This window comes from Eubalaena glacialis, chromosome 13 (assembly GCF_028564815.1).
Source record: "Eubalaena glacialis isolate mEubGla1 chromosome 13, mEubGla1.1.hap2.+ XY, whole genome shotgun sequence".
NCBI lineage: Eukaryota > Metazoa > Chordata > Mammalia > Artiodactyla > Balaenidae > Eubalaena > Eubalaena glacialis.
Genome location: NC_083728.1, coordinates 27,936,336 through 27,955,284, shown reverse-complemented (window position 1 = coordinate 27,955,284; position 18,949 = coordinate 27,936,336). Strand labels below are relative to the sequence as shown.

General features: G+C 38.6%; 1 protein-coding gene across 1 annotated transcript; it reads left to right on the top strand.

The window, feature by feature from the left end:
• The first annotated feature begins 362 nt into the window (after positions 1 to 362).
• Positions 363 to 18,699, top strand: DEFB123 (defensin beta 123). Its single transcript, XM_061209825.1, has 2 exons — positions 363 to 420; positions 18,554 to 18,699. The coding sequence occupies exons 1-2, from the start codon at positions 363 to 365 to the stop codon at positions 18,697 to 18,699; spliced, it is 204 nt and encodes a 67-aa protein (XP_061065808.1).
• The last annotated feature ends 250 nt before the right edge of the window (positions 18,700 to 18,949 follow it).

The following is an 18,949-nucleotide window of genomic DNA, read 5'->3' as shown; positions in this document are numbered from 1 at the left end:
TCATCTGCCTGGCGTTTTGGTATTTATTCCTCAAAGCGCGCTTCAGTGCCATCTTCTCGGCGAAGTTTTTCCGGACCTTCCGGACTCCGTGTACTTGGCGCCCCCTTGTGGTCCCTTGGTTGGAGGTCGGACCTTGTTGCTTGACCTAAATGAAGAAAAGAAAGCGTTCCAGCTCAGGGCGTGTGCCTGCACTCTGTGGGGCTCAGGGGGCGCAGGTGCTGTACCCACGGGCGGCTGAGGGCACGTGCGGGTGACATCTGTTCCGGTTGGACCAAGGGAACGGGAGCCAGAGAGGCCAGAGCTCTCCCCCGTTAGCTTTGCCATCGCATCGGACTTGCAGCTTCACTTGGCCACTTCCAGCCATGAAGCTCCTTTTGCTGACTCTGGCCGCACTGCTGCTCTTGTTCCAGCTCACTCCAGGTAACCTGGACCTCTTCAGGGGAGGGGGGGGGGTGTGGGGAGTGTGGAGAGTGAGACCTGGTCACGGAATCCCACGGGCGGGGGGGATGAAATAGCATTTACAACCCAGAGTGCCGTGAGCTGTGATAGAGGGGATCTAGGGTCCTGCGGTGCACATGGGAGGGACCAGCCCAGGCTGAGAGCCAAGAGAGTCCTCCCGGAGGGATACTCTTGAGTCCTGAAAAGTGGTTAGAAATTAGAAGGGGAAGGAGAAGAGGTGGAAGTAGGAAGGGTGTCCTGGGCAGAAATCCTCTAATGCAAAGGTCCGGATGTGGGAGAGAGCACCATGCCTTCAGGGAGCTGGCACAGAATGGAAGGGTGGGTTAAGGGTGTGGCAAGGGGTAAGGCTGAGGAAGCACTCAAGGTCCGGGTCTTGATGAGCCTTGAATGCCAGGTGGGGGAACCATGGGAAGGCTGAAGCAGAGGAGGGCCATGGTCAAACTTGCCCATTCCACCAACTCTAGCATACCTATCTGGCCCCTCTTGCTCACCTGGCAGAAATTTCTGCCCAGCCAAGGCTTTCAGCTCACCTGTCCACAGGGTCGGCAGGTGTGTATTTCCTCACCTCAGCCCTTGTATCTGCCTGTGGCAAATGCCTGAAACACCACTCAACTGGGGATAGAGAGGAAAGCCTTAGAACCCAGGTTAGAAACTGCTCAACCATTTTCTAGCTCTGTGACCTCCAGCAAGCAGCTCAGCGGCTCAGAATTGCAATTTCCTCATTTCTCCATCTGCTGCAACAAAGGCGTGTGTATAGTAATATCAGTTTGAGGGACCAACATTGAACACACTAAAATTTTGGTATGCAAAAAAAAGTGTAACTTCTTCATTTTATATAACTCATCTAAATTTTCCCAGGAACTTCCATCCGGCTGATGGGACAGTTTGGGGGGAGGGGTGGTGGAGGGCACTTAGGGACTGTGCCTAAACTCAGCAGTTAAATAAATATTAAGCAGTCCTGGTTTAAAACAGTTTCAAGTTAATTCAGTCTCTTTTGAATAAATATTCAGTCTTTGAGCATTTCTCCTTCTGCTCCCCTTCTCCTTCCCAGGATAGCACCTGGGTTTAGGAGAAGGTAACTTGATACGTCATGATTTAATTATTGGTTCATTCAGTAAACATGATTGAATGGATTTCATGTTCTAGGCACTCTAATAGGTGCAGGAGGTAGCACAGTGAACATATCAGAACAAAACAAGGTAAGCAAAGTCTTCAGCCTCTCGGAGTTTACATTCTATTGAGAGAAACAGAAAAAAAAAATTTTTTTTAATTTATTTATTTATTTATTTATTTATTTATGGCTGTGTTGGGTCTTCGTTTTCTGTGCGAGGGCTTTCTCTAGTTGCGGCAAGCGGGGGCCACTCTTCATCGCAGTGCGCGGGCCTCTCACTATCGTGGCCTCTCTTGCTGCGGAGCACAGGCTCCAGACGCGCAGGCTCAGTAGTTGTGGCTCACGGGCCTAGTTGCTCCGCGGCATGTGGGATCTTCCCAGACCAGGGCTCAAACCCGTGTCCCCTGCATTAGAAAGGCAGATTCTCAACCACTGCGCCACCAGGGAAGCCCAGAAAAAATTTTTTAAATAACTGAAACATACAAAATGTCAGGTGGTGAGTATAATGAGCAGAATAGGTGGGAAAGGGGAGAGCAAGTACCAGGGGGATGTGGATTTGCTGTTTTAAAGGGGTGCTCATGGAATGGGTCACTGTGACCTGAGGGAGAATAAGGGGTGATCCATGTGGATTTGTGGAGAAGAACATTCAAGCTGGAGGGAACGTGAGGTGCAAAGATCCTGGGGCAGGAGCATGAGGAGGTAGGGCTCAGTGCTGGACCTTCACTGACTTCTAGGACGATGTCCCTCATGGTGTGTGATCCCGTGACTGATGAAACCTCTTGGTCCTGTCGAGAGCCCCACTGACTCAGCCCTTCATCCCAGCCAAATCTTCCATCTGATCCCTAGGTTTAGGCTGTTCACACACAGCCCCTCCCACTGCCTTCTGCATAGGGATCTACTCCTGACAGGTCTCTCAGGCTCGCAGCTCATCACTGGTTTTCCTATCTTCACTAGAGACACAAGGGAACTTGGGGACCTTCTGGGTCTATTTTATGCCACAGGAGAGGAGAGGGAGAAGCTCAGCCACTTCCCTCAGCCATTTCTAAATCCCCCTCCAGGTGGCACCATAATGTGCTGTGCCGATGCTGTTAGCAATTTTCCTGGGCTATGGTCTGAGGGCAAAAAGTAAATGCCCTCTTCTCTGGCAGTTTCTCCAGACCAATCTGGGTGTTTGTAGCAAGAGAGTCTCTTGCCCCTGCCCTTCTCACATTACTTATCTCTACTTCCTATGTGTTCAGGTCGACCAGCAGGCCTTAGTGGGGGAGGGGAGGAAGGCCTCTGTCTCTAGCTTGCTGGTGGGTCCACCATCATCCTGGCTGGCAGAGGCAAGGTGTGGGCTCCGGTGGAGCTCTAAGGCCTCCTCCTGCTGCGGCTGCAGGAAGTGGATTTAAGCACCCCAGTCTCCCCTAGGGAGAGTATTTCCCTCTACTTCCTATTGGGTGTGGTGATGGTAAAGGATATTATATGGAAGTTTCTTTGGCCGGACCTTCAAGCCTTTGCCTCCTGTGGCTTATGGTGAGGTGGTATTATCTGAATCCACCAGGCTCAGCTAATAATATATAAAGGAGCTCTTTGAAATTTGGAGATCCCTGACCTTTCTAGATAAATTTCGGTTCTTAGAAGTATTATTTTACTATAAACTAAAACAACGCATCTCATTTAAGCTGAGCAATGACTTTGTCATTCTAAATGTTGTTTACAAACAAAGCCCAGAAACTCTGCCCATTTCTGCTTTTCAGCAACCAAAGGGCCTCATGATTAAAGGGGAATGAAGTATGTATAACTTTAATATTTTCAAAATTTTTAGTTCATTGTGGAATTCGGGACATATATATAAAGCCCAAGAGCCCAGCAGAGGTTAGATTTAGGTGTGATATGTCACACCCCTTTCCATTATACCTCCTCATAGCACCCAGAGTTCTTCCTTTATAATTTTCAGCCTAACTCTAGTCAATCAAATATCTGCGTAGCTATTTCTTGAATAGTTGTTTCTCGTCTCCCTTCCCCAACTAGACTGGAAGTTCTCTGAGGGCAGGTATCTGTCTCTAACTTATTCATAATTGTATCTCCAGTGTATAGGCTTCTCAGTCTACACATGTATTTCCCTAGGATAGACATCTAGAAAGAAAATTGCTGGTCAAGACTGCACAATCTGAAAATGTGCTAAGTAACCTCCAGGGAGGCCGAAACAAAATGTATGAGACCATCTTTCCTCTCACTCTCAACAGCAATTCATCTTGACACTCTTGAATTAAAAGATGAGATTTCATTGTTAAATGGTGGGGGTTTTTTTCTTACCTTTTCTGTAAAATAAAACACAATTACAGATACTGAAAACCACATAAAACAAATGTGCAGCTTAATGAACTGTTATAAAGCGCACACCCTTGTAACACCATCCAGGTCAATAAACAGGACATTGACAGTCACCTCAAAAACCCCTCCACCTATGCCCCATCACAACTGTCTCTCTCCCCAAATTAAGTACTATCCTGACTTTTATAGCGATCAACTATTTGCACATCTTTATAGTTTCATTGCTAGGGCTGCATCCCTAGAAACCCTATTTTTTGCCATGCCCACTTTTAAAATCTAACATTTCTTAAGATTTTTAGTTTTTTAATTTACTGGTTATATCTTCATCCCTTTCTTGTCTCTATAATTTATCTGTTGGGTCATTTGACCCATAGTTTCCCACAGTACAGATTTTGCTAATTGCATATTCAAAGTGAATTCAACATGTTCCTCGGACCTCTGTATTTCCTGCAAATTGGTGACTGGATCCAGAGGTTTGATCAGGTTCAAGTTCTACGCTTTTTGGCAAAACGTTGGGGGATGGTATTTGCCTTTTTCATCAGAAGGCAAATAATATGTTTCTTATCTCTCTTTTAGTGACAAATTAATGCTCAAAGCCGCGATGCATTAATTCTTTGCCTATTGCAAAACGGTGATATTCTATTATGTGATTTTCACTAGTTAGCTGGAATACTAATATAATAAAAACACTCCTCACCATCTACTATTTGGTTACTCAGCAGTACAGTTCATATAAGAAAGACAGAATAAATGCTTGGTGATTTTTCTTTACATATGAATCTGCCAGATAATGATTTCTTTTCCTGTCATCCACCAAATGTGACAAAATAGTTTTTAATATCATCATAAACTCATAGATTTAAATATATTTGATGACTTTTCATTCATTGCAGTCTTTTTTTTTTTTTAAAGGAATTCCTTTATTTTTATTATTTATTTATTTATTTATTTATTTTTGGCTGTGTTAGGTCTTCATTTCTGTGCGAGGGCTTTCTCTAGTTGCGGCAAGCGGGGGCCACTCTTCATCGCGGCGCGCGGGCCTCTCACTATCGCGGCCTCTCTTGTTGCGGAGCACAGGCTCCAGACGCGCAGGCTCAGCAGTTGTGGCTCACGGGCCCAGCTGCTCCGCGGCGTGCGGGATCTTCCCAGACCAGGGCTCGAACCCGCGTCCCCTGCATTAGCAGGCAGATTCTCAACCACTGCGCCACCAGGGAAGCCCCAGTCTTTTTTTTATAAATTTATTTATTTTATTTTATTTTTGGCTGCTTTGGGTCTTCGTTGCTGCACGCGGGCTTTTTCTAGTTGCAGCGAGCGGGGGCCACTCTGTTGTGGTTCGTGGGCTTCTCATTGCGGTGGCTTCTCTTGTTGCGGAGCACGGGCTCTAGGCACATGGGCTTCAGTAGTTGTGGCGTGCAGGCTCAGTAGTTGTGGCGCACGGGCTTATTTGTCTTCCCGGACCAGGGATCGAACCGTGTCCCCTGCATTGGCAGGCAGATTCTTAACCACTGCGCCACCAGGGAAGTCCCCACTGCAGTCTTTATTCTTACTGAAACTCAGCCAGTGGAAGCCTAAGCCTTATTTTACATATCCCTGTTAGTCTTTGATAGTTTCCTTGTGATAAAGTCCATCTTATAAACACCACGAGGGACACACCTGCAGTCTGACAAAGTTAAACATATTAACTTACTGAAGCAAAGGAAAATACACACCAGAGGAACTGTGGAACATCTCACCAAATGAAGGAACAAACAGGGTTACTATAGGATTAAGGAGAATAGCAGAGTTTTAGATAAAATGTAAATGAAGCAGAGTTTGATAGACTTCAAGGGCCACAGGATGGTGTGTAAAGAGGTTAACATCTGTTCTAGGTCCCATTTCCATGGAAAGTACAAAATTAAGAGAGATGTGGAATTTTATATCCCCAAACTCTTTCTCTGACACTCTGTCCCTGGCTCTGAAATCAAGGTTGCTCTTCTGTATAAAAAGACTCGATTCCTCAGGGAAAAATGTAACATTCCAGCCTTGCCAATATGATTTCAAATACAAAGTTTCTGATAGGTGTGATTTGAGAAAACAGGGTTTCTTAGCACTTCATCCTTTTATTAATTTACAAAAGCAGTTTCACTGGTACACAACTGGTTATCTGGTGTGACAAGATATTCTGGGCTCATCTTGTACAACTGCTGCACCAGACCTTGAATTAGCCTTTTCTTCAAAAAGCCCTAATTTTTTAAGTAGGAAAATGGTATTTAAAAACTGTGATCTAGATGCTAGAGACATTAATGCTACTAAATTAGCCCTTCTTTCTACATCTTTTCAGAGCAGGTGAGAAAATCAACACATTGAATATATATGAAATACTTCATGAATTCATATCGATAATTCCTACTCAAAGTGAGGACTTCAGGATTTGTACTTAAATATTCCATATTACTTCTGTATGTTCTTTCTTCTGCACCAATATTCTCAAAAATACTGTGTACTTCTTCGGCATTTTCAAGTCATCTTTTATTTGAAGAAGGTTTTCTTGAATTATAGTTTGTAGTATTTTTTCTGACATCTTGCTCTGATTTTCTTTCTCAAGGCCTCACCTTGTCTCTGTTGAATCTCCTTTCCCTATCCTCAGTATTTGTCACCTTCTATCGATTTTTTTCACCTTCTATCGAATTTTTTTCCTTATCATTTCTTTTTCACCAGTTTTATTGAGTTATCATTTACATAAGATTAAATGTCCACATTTTTTAAATTTTATTTATTTTTGGCACGCTTTTTCTAGTTGTGGTGAGCGGGGGCCACTCTGTTGTGGTGCGTGGGCTTCTCATTGTGGTGGCCTATCTTGTTGGAGCACGGGCTCTAGGCACGCGGGCTTCAGTAGTTGTGGCTCGCAGGCTCTAGAGTGCAGGCTCGGTGGTTGTGGCACACGGGCTCAGTTGCTCCGTGGCATGTGGGATCTTCCCGGACCAGGGCTTGAGCCTGTGTCCCCTGCATTGGCAGGCGGATTCTTAACCACTGTGCCACCAGGGAAGCCCTAAATGTCCACATTTTAAGTACACAACATGAGTTTCAACAAATGTATACATCCATGTAACCACTACCACAGTTGTAGTATAATACACTTCCATTACCCCAAAAAGATCTCTCATGCCCCTTTGCAGTCACCTCCCCAGTCCCCCAGCCACCAGCTATGACTAATCTACATTGTGTCACTTTAGTTTGCACCGCCAGGGAAGCCCCCAATTTGGCCTTTTAGAATTAAACAACAGGAAGGCTTTTGTGCCTGGATTCTTTAACTTAGCATAATGCTTTTGCAATTCATCCATGTTGTTCATGTATCTATACCTTGTTACCCTGTGTTTCTGAGTAGTATTCCATTGTATGAATACACACCACAATTTGTTTATCAATTAACTAGCTGTTAGATATTTGAGCAGTTTCCAGTTTTTAGCTATTATAAATAGAGCTACTATGAATGGTCCAATGCAGTCTTCACTTCTCTAGAGTAAATACCTAAGGGTGGAGTTGCTGGGTTGTATGATAAGGCTATGATAAACTTTATAAAAAACTGCAAACTGTTTTCCAAAGTGGCTATACTATTTTGCATTCCCATTAGCAATAAGAGATTTACAGTTGCTTCACATCATTGTCAACGCATGGTATTGTCTGTCTTTTAATTTTAGCCATTCTAGTGGGTATGTAGTTTTAACTGTTGTTTTACTGATGGCTAAAATACTTAATGACTAATCATATTAAACACATTTTGATGTGCTTATTCGCCATTTATATGTCTTCTTTGGTGTAGTGCCCACTTTTAATCAGGTTTTTTGTTGAGTTGTATGTTCTACATATTCTAGGTAAACATTTTTTAAAAGATGTATGCTTTGTAAATATTTTCTTCCAGACTGTAAATTGCCTTTTGATTTACTTAACAGTGTCTTTTGAAAGGTAAGAACTTTTAGTTTTGAAGAAGTCCAATGTGTTCATTTTTTCTTTTGTGGCTCATGTTTTTGTATCTTATCTAAAAAAATTCTTGCTTGACACAGGGTCAGAAACATTTTCTCCTATGGTTTCTTCCAGGTGTTCTATTGTTTTAGCTCTTACATTTTAGGTCCATGATTCATTTTGTGTACAGTGTGGGGTAAGGGTTGAGGTTCACTTATTTACACATGGATGTGCGGCATCATTTAATGAAAAGAATTTCCTTTTCCCCCTTTGAATTACCTTGGCACCTTTGTTGAAAATCAGTTGACCATATATTTTGGGATTAGTTTATGGACTCTCTCTGCCATTCCACTGATCTACATGTCTATTCTTATGCCAATACCACATTGTCTTGGTTACTATGACTTTGCAGTAAACCTTGAAATCAGGTACTGTGAGTCTTCCAACTTTGTTCTTTTTCAGATTGTTTTATCTGTTTTAGGTCAATTGCATTTTCATATAAATTTTAGAAGCAGCTTTTCAATTCTACAAAATATCCTGCTGGAAATATTCTTGGGACTGCATTGATCAATTTAAGGAGAATTGAGATCTTATCAAAATTAAGTCTTTGAATCCATGAACATGGTATCTCTCTCCATTTCTTTATGTCTTCCTTTCTTTCTCTGAAATGTTTTGTGGTTTTTATATTTTACATATTGTAGTAGGCTGAATAATGACTCCTCAGAAATGTCCAAGTCCTAATCCCCAGAACCCATGAATATGTTACCTTACATGGTAAAAGAGATTTTGCAGGTGTCTTGAGATAGGGAGATTATCTTGGGTTTTCTGGGTGGCCTCAATGTAATCACAAGAGACCTAATAAGAGGGCAGCAGGAGATCAGATTGTGGAGGAGAAGATAAGAAAATGGAAGCAAGAGGTTGTAGTAATGTAAGGAAGGGGTTACAAGCAAAGAAATACAGGTAGTCATTAGAAGGTGAAAAGGGGAAGAAAATAGCTTCTGCCCTAAGAGTCTCCAGAGGGAACCAGCCCTGCTGGCACCTTGACTTTAGCCCAGTGAAACAATAAATTTGTGTTGTTTTAAGACACTAAGTTTGTGGTAATTTTGTTACAGCAGCAATACGATATGAAACTAATACACATATATTTTGTTAAATTCATCACTGTTATGTATTTTTAAGCTGTTGTAAATGATATTTTTAAAAGTTCAGTTGTTTGTTGCTAGTGTATTGAAATACAGTTTTTTTTAATTGAAGTAGAGTTGATTTACAATGTTGTGCCAATCTCTGCTCTACAGCAAAGTGACTCAGTTATACACATACAGACATTCTCTTTTTTATATTCTTTCCCATTATTGTTTATCACTGGATATTGAATATAGTTCCCAGTGCTATACAGTAGGACCTTGTTGTTTATCCATCCTGTATATAATAGTTTGCATCTACTAATCCCACACTCCCAGTCCATCCCTCCCCCACCACCCCCTCCCTTGGCAACCACAAGTCTGTTCTCTATGTCTATGAGTCTGTTTCTGTTTTGTAGATAGGTTCATTTGTGCCATATTTTAGATTCCACATATAAGTGATATCATGTGATATTTGTCTTTCTCTTTCTGACTTACTTCACTTAGTATGATAATCTCTAGTTGTATCCATGTTGATGCAAATGGTGTTATTTCATTCTTTTTTATGGCTGAGTAGTATTCCACTGTACATATGTACCACATTTTCTTTATCCATTCATCTGTCGATGGACATTTAGGTTGTTTCCATGTCTTGGCTTTTGTGAATAGTGCTGCTATGAACATAGGGGTGCATGTATCTTTTTGAATTATAGTTTTGTCCAGGTATATGCCCAATAAAAAATGGGCAGAAGACCTTAACAGACATTTCTCCAAAGAAGACATTGAGATGGCCAGTAGGCACATGAAAAGATGCTCAACATCACTAAGTATTAGAGAAATGCAAATCAAAACTCTAACGAGGTACCACCTCAAACTGGTCAGAATGACCATCATTAAAAAGTCTAGAAATAATAAATGCTGAAGAGGGTGTGGAGAAGAGGGAACACTCCTACACTGTTGGTGGGAATGTAAGTTGGTGCAGCCACTATGGAGAACAGTATGGAGGTTCCTCAGAAAACTAAAAATAGAATTACCATAGGATCCAGAAATACAATTGATTTTTATATATTAATCTTATATCCTGCAACCTTGCTAAACTCACTTATTAGGTTTCATAGCTTTTGGGGGGGTTTTATACATAGATGATCATGTCGTCTTTAAACAGTAACAGTTTTACTTCTCCCTTTAAAATCTGTTTGTCTTTCATCAGTAAGTATGATAGTATCTGCAGGATTTTCACAGATGTCCGTAATCAGGTTGAGGAAATTTTCTTCTATTCCTAGTCAGTTTAGAGTTTTTCTTTTATCATTAATGAATGATGAATTCTGTCAAATGCTTTTTCTGCATCTATTGAAATGGTCATATGATTGGGTGGGGTGCGGTGGTGAATTATATTGATTGATTTTTCAAATGTTGAATTGACCTTTACATTCTTGGAATGATTCACACTTGTTATGATGTATTATCCTTTTTATACATTTCTGGATTCAGTTTATATTTTGCTAAGGATTCTCACATCTAGTTTATGTGGAATGTTAGTCTGTAAGGATTTTTACATCTAAGTTTATAATGGATATTAGTCTGTAGTTTTATTTTCTTGGAATGTCTTTGGTTTGGGTGTCAAGGTAATGCTGGAAGACTTTGAAAAGAATTGATATTATTTCTTTCTTAAATACTTGGCAGAATTCCCCAGTGAAGCCATCTGAGCCTAGAGTTTTCTTTGTGGAAGGTACTTATATACATATTCAATTTCTTTCCAAAATTAAGAGGTTTTAGAGTTATCTATTTCTTCATCTATGAGCTTCAGTAGTTTGTGTTTTTCAAGTAATTTGTCTATTTTATGTAAGTTGTTCAATTTATAGTCATAAAAATTTTTTAATTATCATTGTAATATCTATAGAATCTATAGTGAGGTCCTCCTCTCTTTCTTTTTTTTTCTTGGGGCGGGGCGTGGGGTGCTGTGCTGCAGGGCTTGTGGGATCTTATTTCCCTGACCAGGATCAAACCTGGGCCCTCAGCAGAGGAAGAGCAGAGTCCTAACCACTGGACCGCCAGGGAATTCCTCTCTTTTTCATTCTTGATAATAAAAATTTATGTCTTCTCTTTTGTTTGCTTCCTGGTCAGCCTGCCTGGCTAGAAATTTAGCAATTTTTAAAAATATTTTCAAAGAACCAGCTTTTGGTTTTAATTTATCTATTATTTTTCTATTTATTATTTTATTTACTGCTGCTCCAATCTTAATGATTTTTTTCTTCCACTTACTTTAGATTTAATTTGCTCTTATTTTTCTCACTTCTTAAGATATAAGCATTGATCATTGATTTAAGACCATTCTATCTAAAATATGCTTTTTAAAGTATAAATCTCCCTCTAATTACTGCTTTATCTTGGTTCCACAAATATTTTTATGTATTGTACTTTTAATTTTAGTCAATTCAAACTTCTCGAATTTCTCTTCTGATTTCTCTTTCACCCATTAGTTATTTACCAGTACATTGTTCAATTTCCTAGTATTTAGGGATTTTCCAGGTGCATATCTATTATTGATTTTTAGTTTAACTCTATTGTGGACAGACATACACCTTTGTAAGACTTCAATCCTTCCATTTTTATTGAGATCCTGTATTACCCAGAATATGGTATATCTTGGTGAATATTCTGTGAGCACTTGGAGTGTTCTGTAAATATCTATTAAGTCAAGTTATTTGATAAACTCATTAGTTCCAGTATTCTATATCTTCTATTAACTTGTTCTATCAATTGTTGAGAGAGGAATGTTGAAATCTGAAATTATAATTGTGAATTTGTCTATTTCTCCTTTCAGTTCTTTCAGCTTTTTGTTTCATGTATTTTCAAGCTCTGTTTTTTGGTGTATTTGATTTAGGATTAATATGTCTTTTTGATAAATTGAGACTGTCATCATGAAATGACCTGTCTATACTTAGTAATTTATTTGGTTCTGAAATCTACTTTTTAAATATTAGCATAGCTAATATGTTAATAATATTCCAGCTTTCCTTTGATTAGTAATTTCATGGTATTTTTTTTATCCTTTTACTTTTAACATAGCTATGTCTCTACATTTAGAATGAATTTCTTATAGACAGCATGTGATTAGGTCTTGCTTTTTCATCCAATCTGACAATTTCTGCCTTTTAATTCAGATGTTCAGACCATTTATGCTTAATATAATTATCAATATGGTTGCATTTAACCTACCGTCTTTTTATCTGTTTTCTATCATCTGCCTATCCTTTCTTTGTTCACTTTATCTTCTTTGCTTCCCCTCTTTCAGATTACTTGAGTCTTTTTATGATTCCAGTTTGTATCCAGTATTGCCTTAATAGCTATACCTCTTTTTTTTTAATGGTTGCTCTAAGTTTTACATCTTCATGTTTGGATGGTTGCCAAATTGGTGTTTTCGTAGGAGGAGAGTAGTAATGTTGCTGACATTACTCCTCAAATCTTCTTAGTTTTTAAAAATCTGAAGAAGTCTATTTCTCCATTTGGGGAGGATTTTTGCTGTGTAAAGAATTCTGGATTGTCTTTTTTCCTTCTGTTGTTTTAAAGATATCTTTCTACTGTCTTCTCGTGTATGGTTTCTGATAAGAAGTCTTCTATTATTTTTACCGTTTTTCCCACGTTCTTAATGTATCTTTTCCTCTAGCTGGTTTTAAGATTTCTAATGTGATTTTCAAAAATTTGATTATGTTATGGCTTTGCATAGCTTTCTTTAGATTTTATTCTGCTTGGGGTTCACTGAGGTTCTGGATTCTATGGGTTTATAATTTTCATCAAACTTGAAACTTTTCAACCAGTATTTCTTTAAAAACTGTTTCTGCCTCAGAATGGGAGAAAATATTTGCAAATGAATCAACGGACAAAGGATTAATCTCCAAAATATATAAACAGCTCATGCAGCTCACTATTAAAAAAACAAACAACCCAATCCAAAAATGGGCAGAAGACCTAAATAGACATTTCTCCAAAGAAGACATACAGATGGCCAAGAAGCACATGAAAAGATGCTCAACATCACTAATTATTAGAGAAATGCAAATCAAAACTACAATGAGGTACCACCTCACACCAGTTAGAATGGGCGTCATCAGAAAATCTACAAACAACAAATGCTGGAGAGGGTGTGGAGAAAAGGGAACCCTCTTGCACTGTTGGTGGGAATGTAAATTGATACAGCCACTATGGAGAACAGTATGGAGGTTCCTTAAAAAACTAAAAATAAAATTACCATATGATCCAGCAATCCCACTACTGGGCATATACCCAGAGAAAACCATAATTCAAAAATACACATGCACCCCAATGTTCATTGCAGCACTATTTACAATAGCCAGGACATGGAAGCAACCTAAATGCCCATCAACAGACGAATGGATAAAGAAGTTGTGGTACATATATACAATGGAACATGACTCAGCCATAAAAAGGAACAAAATTGGGTCATTTGTAGAGACGTGGATGGATCTAGAGACTGTCATACAGAGTGAAGTAAGTCAGAAAGAGAAAAACAAATATCGTATATTAACTCATATATGTGGAACCTAGAAAAATGGTACAGATGAACCGGTTTGCAGGGCAGAAGTTGAGACACAGATGTAGAGAACAAACGTATGGACACCAAGCGGGGAAAGCGGTGGGGGGCTGGGGGTGGTGGTGTGATGAATTGGGCGATTGGGATTGACATGTATACACTGATGTGTATAAAATTGATGACTAATAAGAAGCTGCTGTATAAAAAGAAAATAAAATAAAATTCAAAAATTAAAAAAAAAAAGTTTCTGTCCCTCCCCCTTCCTCTCCTTTTGGTAATCTGATTGTATGTAAGTTATACTGCTTGTTATTGTCCCATGGGTCACTGATGTTCTGTTTTGGGGGTTTTTTTCCCAATATTTTTTCTCTCTACTTCCTTTTGGATAGTTTCTGTTGCTATGTCTTCAAGTTCATTTATCTTTACTTCTGCAGTGTCTACTCTATTGTTAACATCACTAAGTATGTTTTTCATTTAATGTTTCATCTCAAATTTTTTTAATCATTTAGGGGTTTATTTCAGTTTTGTTTGTCTGATTTTTACTACTTATAGCTTTCATTTGAACAAATTTACCATTGGATAAACTAGAAAATTTTTCTTCTTTTTTTTCCAATATTTTTTATTGAAATATAGTTGATTTGCAATGCTTCAGGTGTACAGCAAAGTGATTCAGTTTTATATATATGACTATGTATGTAACTTTTCAGATTATTCCATTATAGATTATTACAAGATATTGAATATAATTCCCTGTGCTATACAGTAGGTTCTTGTTGATTATCTAGTTTACATACAGTAGTATATATCTGTCAAATATTTTCATGTGAATTTTTTACATCTTTATTTCTCTCCTCATAATGTTCATGTTTTCCTCAATCTTCTTGAGCTTATGGAGTGTATTTATAATAGTCGTTTCATCATTCTTGTCTGCTAGTTCCATAATCTTTGTCATTTCTGGGTCTGTTAATTGATTTTATCCTGGTTGTGGTTCATACTTTCCTGCTTTTTTTTTTTTTTTAATGCCTGGAAAATTATTTGGATTCTTTGCACTGTGGATTTTATACTTTTGGTTACTGGATTTTTTTTTTCCTTTAAAGAGTATTGGTTTTTGTTCTGGTATGCAGTAAGTTAGTTGGAATCAGATGAATCCTTTCAAGACTGACATTTAATCTTTTTAGGATGGGTATGGGACATCCTTTAATCTAGGGCTAATTTAGCCCCACCATGCTGCAGATTTTACAAGGTCTTTCCACTCAGGCAGGTGGGGACACAAGATATTCCCAGCCCGGTGTGATCACTGGGAATTGTTTTGCCTACTTCTTTTTGGTGGTTCTTTCCTAGGCCTTTGGTAGTTTCCTCTTACACTTGCACAGATAATACCTAAAGACTAGAGGAGTGCTCTGCAGAGCTCTGTAGTATGCCCCCTCTGTGTGTGTGTCTCTCTCTGTGTGTCTGTGTATAGCCCCCTCTTCTTTGATTCTGGGACCCACAGATTCTAGCTGACTTGACCTCCTTGAACTCCTTGAACCTCAATTTCTACATCCTCCATTCAGTAAGATCACCAGGCTTTGTTTGGATTCCTCTTCCTGCACTACAGCCCAGAAACTGCTTCTAGTCCGTAAACTGGTGCAACTAGAGGGCTCATCTTGTTTGTTTCCCTTCTCTCCAGGATCATGTTTGAAAATCATTGTTTCATATACATTTTGTCCAATTATCTTGTTGTTTAAAGCAGGAAAATCAATATGGCTCCTGTCACTCCATCTCAGCCTGAAGAAGAAATCCCATTTCTTTTTTTTAATTTTTACATTTTTTCTCTTCTATTTCTCTTAAAATATTATCCATTGAGATTATTTGCTTTTGTATCCCTTTCAGGTTAGACTTTTTTCTGAAAAGAATTTTCTTTAATTCCTAATTATGTCTGTCACTGCACTTCTGAAATTTTTAATGCTAGTGGATTTTATGTTATTTACTACATACAACTCTCTAAAATAGGTGCTATTATGTCTTTTGTTTTCAAAAGAGAAAAATGAAGCTCTGTGAAGGGAAGTAACTTGCTCAAGATCTCCCAGTTTACATGTGGTGGAGCCAGATTTCAAATCCAGGCTTTGGGGGTTTCAATAGGTGGGACAGTTCCTGGAGCAATCCTCACTATCAAATTAAAACTTCCATACCAATATTGTCTTAGAATAGCTTTTAAGTTTTAAAGAAACTTAAAGACTGTGATGGGTCAAATTTTTTACCAAGCTTCATTTCAGGCAGTTGAGAAATACCCCATAGCCATCTTAGTGTCTCCATAATCCATCTGACTGAAGTAAAACCCCAGATTTCTCTCAGTTTATTTTTTCAGGATCTGGTGCTTGTGATGGCAGTTTGCTCAAGGTTCCAGAGAAGTTGTAAAAGACAATTTTTTAAAGTAAACTAATGATTCTCATACAGATATAAAAATGAACACATGTTAAAGATTTTATTTAACTCATAATGAGAGAACAAGGCAGATTTTGTAACTGGTTTAAAGCATAAAGGTATACGCACACTACTATATATGATAGATAACCAACAAGGACCTACTGTATAGCACAGGGAACTCTACTCAGTATTCTATGATAACCTATATGAGAAAAGAATCTGAAAAAGAATGAATATATGTGTAGGTATAACTGAATCACTTTACTGTACACCTGAAACTAACACAACACTGTAACTCAACTATACTCTAATAAAATATTTTTTAGAAAAATTTTAAAAAGCACAAAGGTATTAATGGAGTAAGGGAATCTTGAAATGAATTTACAAGACAGAAACTGGTTCTTTTTTCCCCCATGGGGCAGGGGAAGGGAGGGAGTCAATTGAACCCCTGTGGAACAGAATTTACTTGAATATATAGGAAATAATTATTTTTGCATTACTATCATTAATCAAGAGCTCATAGAGATGTAAAACTCCCACATAATCAGAATCAGATAACTCTGAAGTCTGTGATCTGTCTAGACCAGGGACTTCTGACACTATTGGCAACTATTGACATTTTGGCACTGTTGGCATTTGGGGCTAGACAGTTCTTTATTGTGGCTGTCCTGTGCATTGTAAGATATTTAGCAGAATCTTTGGCCTCACTAATTGCCAGTAGAACCCCACACCAGTTGTGACAACTAAAAACGTCTCCAGACATTTCATTGACAAACATCCCTTGGGGAGCAAAATTTCCCTATTTGAGCCAAGTTTTCCTCTAAAACACGAATTTTCCCTAGTCTCCCCCATACTGGTCAAAAAATAATCTCAAAGAAAACTTATTCCTAATCACAAAATAAACTTGGTCTAAACCTACAACAGAAAGAAGGAAATAATAAATAAAAAATTAATGAAATAAAGAATAGTCACAGCACCAAACTGCCTAAAGAAAGTAGTTTCACTGACACAAATAGAGGTTACAGACTTTATTCAGCTGATGGACATCAGGGAGCAGCTGAAGACCCAAGTCAGGGCAGGCTTGGAGTTTTTATAGAATAAAGAGAAGAGAGGGGTGCATGTTCTTGTTTGGGTCAAGTAGCAGATTTCATCTTTAACTGCTGCAAAACTTGTGTTTGGAATAATTAGAAACTGTTCCAGATTTTTGTGCCTCTTGGTTGAGGCCATTGGTGCAATCCCATCCCCAAAGCTGTCAGAGCAGTTCTTTTGAGAGCTGTTTTTGCAAGTCTTGAGTTTGTCAGTTAGTCAGGATTCTGGGGCAGGAAAGGTATCAAAAACAATATGGATGGTTGTTGCCAGGGGCTAGGAGGAGGGGAGAATGGGGAGTTATTGCTTAATGGGAATAGAGTTTCAGTTTTACAAGATGAAAAGAGTTATGGGAATGGATGGTGGTGATGGTTGCACAACAATATGAACATATTTAATACCATGGAACTGTACACTTTAAGATAGTTAACATAAATTTTATGTCATGTGTATTTTACTGCAATTTAAAAAAACATAAGTACAGCCACCTTCTTGATGATAGGCCTTGGCAAAGACAAAACAAAACAAAAATAAGGATATGAAGAAATTGATGGAATTTTAGCCAAATATATAGATATGTATAGTGTGTGTGTGTATATCTATATATATACACAATGAAATATTACTAAGCCATAAAAAAGAATGAAATAATTCCATTTGCAGCAACATGGATGGACCTGGAGATTATCATACTAAGTGAAGCCATATAGGGAAAGACAAATATCATATAATATCACTTATACGTGGAATCTAAAATATGATACAAATGAACTTATTTACAAAACAGAAACAGACTCACAGACTTCCAAAACAAACTTATGGTTACCAAAGGGGAAAGGGGAGTTGAGGAGAGATAAATTAGGAGGTTGGGAATAACATATATACTCTACTATATATAAAATAGATAAACAACAAGGACCTACTGTATAGCACAGGGAACTATACTCAATATTTTGTAATAACCTATAAGGGAAAAGAATCTGAAAAGAATATATATTATAGCACTGTGCTGTACACCTGAAACTAACGCAATATTGTAAATCAACTATACTTCAATTTTTTTAATTTAAAAAAACAATACAGATGAATGCTGAAAATATTATGCTAAGTAAAAAGAAGCCAGGCACAAAATGCTGCACATTATATGATTCCATTGGCATAAAATATCTAGATTAGGCAAGTCTGTAGCGAGGAGGGCATATTGGTGGTTGCTCAGGGATGAGGAGAGGAGAAATGAAAATGCTTAATGGGTGCAGGGTTTCTGTTTGGGATGATTAAAAAGTTCTGGAACTAGACGGTGATGATGGTTGCACAACACTGTGAGTGTAATTAATGCCCCTGGACTGTACACTTTAAAATACTTAAACTGATAAACTTTATGTTATTTGTATTTTACCACAATTTTTCGAAAGGGAGAAGAAGGGAAAAAAAGAGCGGACCAGAGTCAGAGTCAAAGGAAACTGAGCACCCTCTATCACATCTGTTTTAATCCTTTTACAGACAATTCAAATCCAGAATCTACCTCTTCTTAGGACTGACACTGTCTCTGTTCTTCTTTCTTTTCAGGTAGCGCCCTAAAATGCTGGAATCTTCATGGCAAATGCCGCCAGAACTGTTTCAAGAAGGAAAGGGTCTATATTTACTGCACAAATAATAAAATGTGCTGTGTGAAGCCCAAGTACCAGCCAAAAAACCTTCCATGGAAAGTTTAAGTTCTTTGAAACCTAAAGTCATCAAAAGGCAGGTGAAGCTACGCTGAGTCTGACCACAGTGGATTCTCAAACTCTGTCAATAAACACTTCTGGCTGACCCCTGTGTTTGCCTGTTAGTCTATCCAGCGGTTCTCAGGAAGTCCTCTTACAGATGATCCGTTAAGTCAAAACTATTTTCTTTATAATAATAAGACATTATTTGCCATTTTATCTCACTTTCTCACAAGTGTGAAATTTTCTGGAATCTACA

Bases quoted from the DNA above. Each gene is read 5' to 3' on its own strand.
- DEFB123 (XM_061209825.1), top strand. From the start codon at position 363: ATGAAGCTCCTTTTGCTGACTCTGGCCGCACTGCTGCTCTTGTTCCAG. The intron at 421-18,553 runs GTAACCTGGACC...CTTTCTTTTCAG, and splicing joins CTTGTTCCAGCTCACTCCAG to GTAGCGCCCTAAAATGCTGG.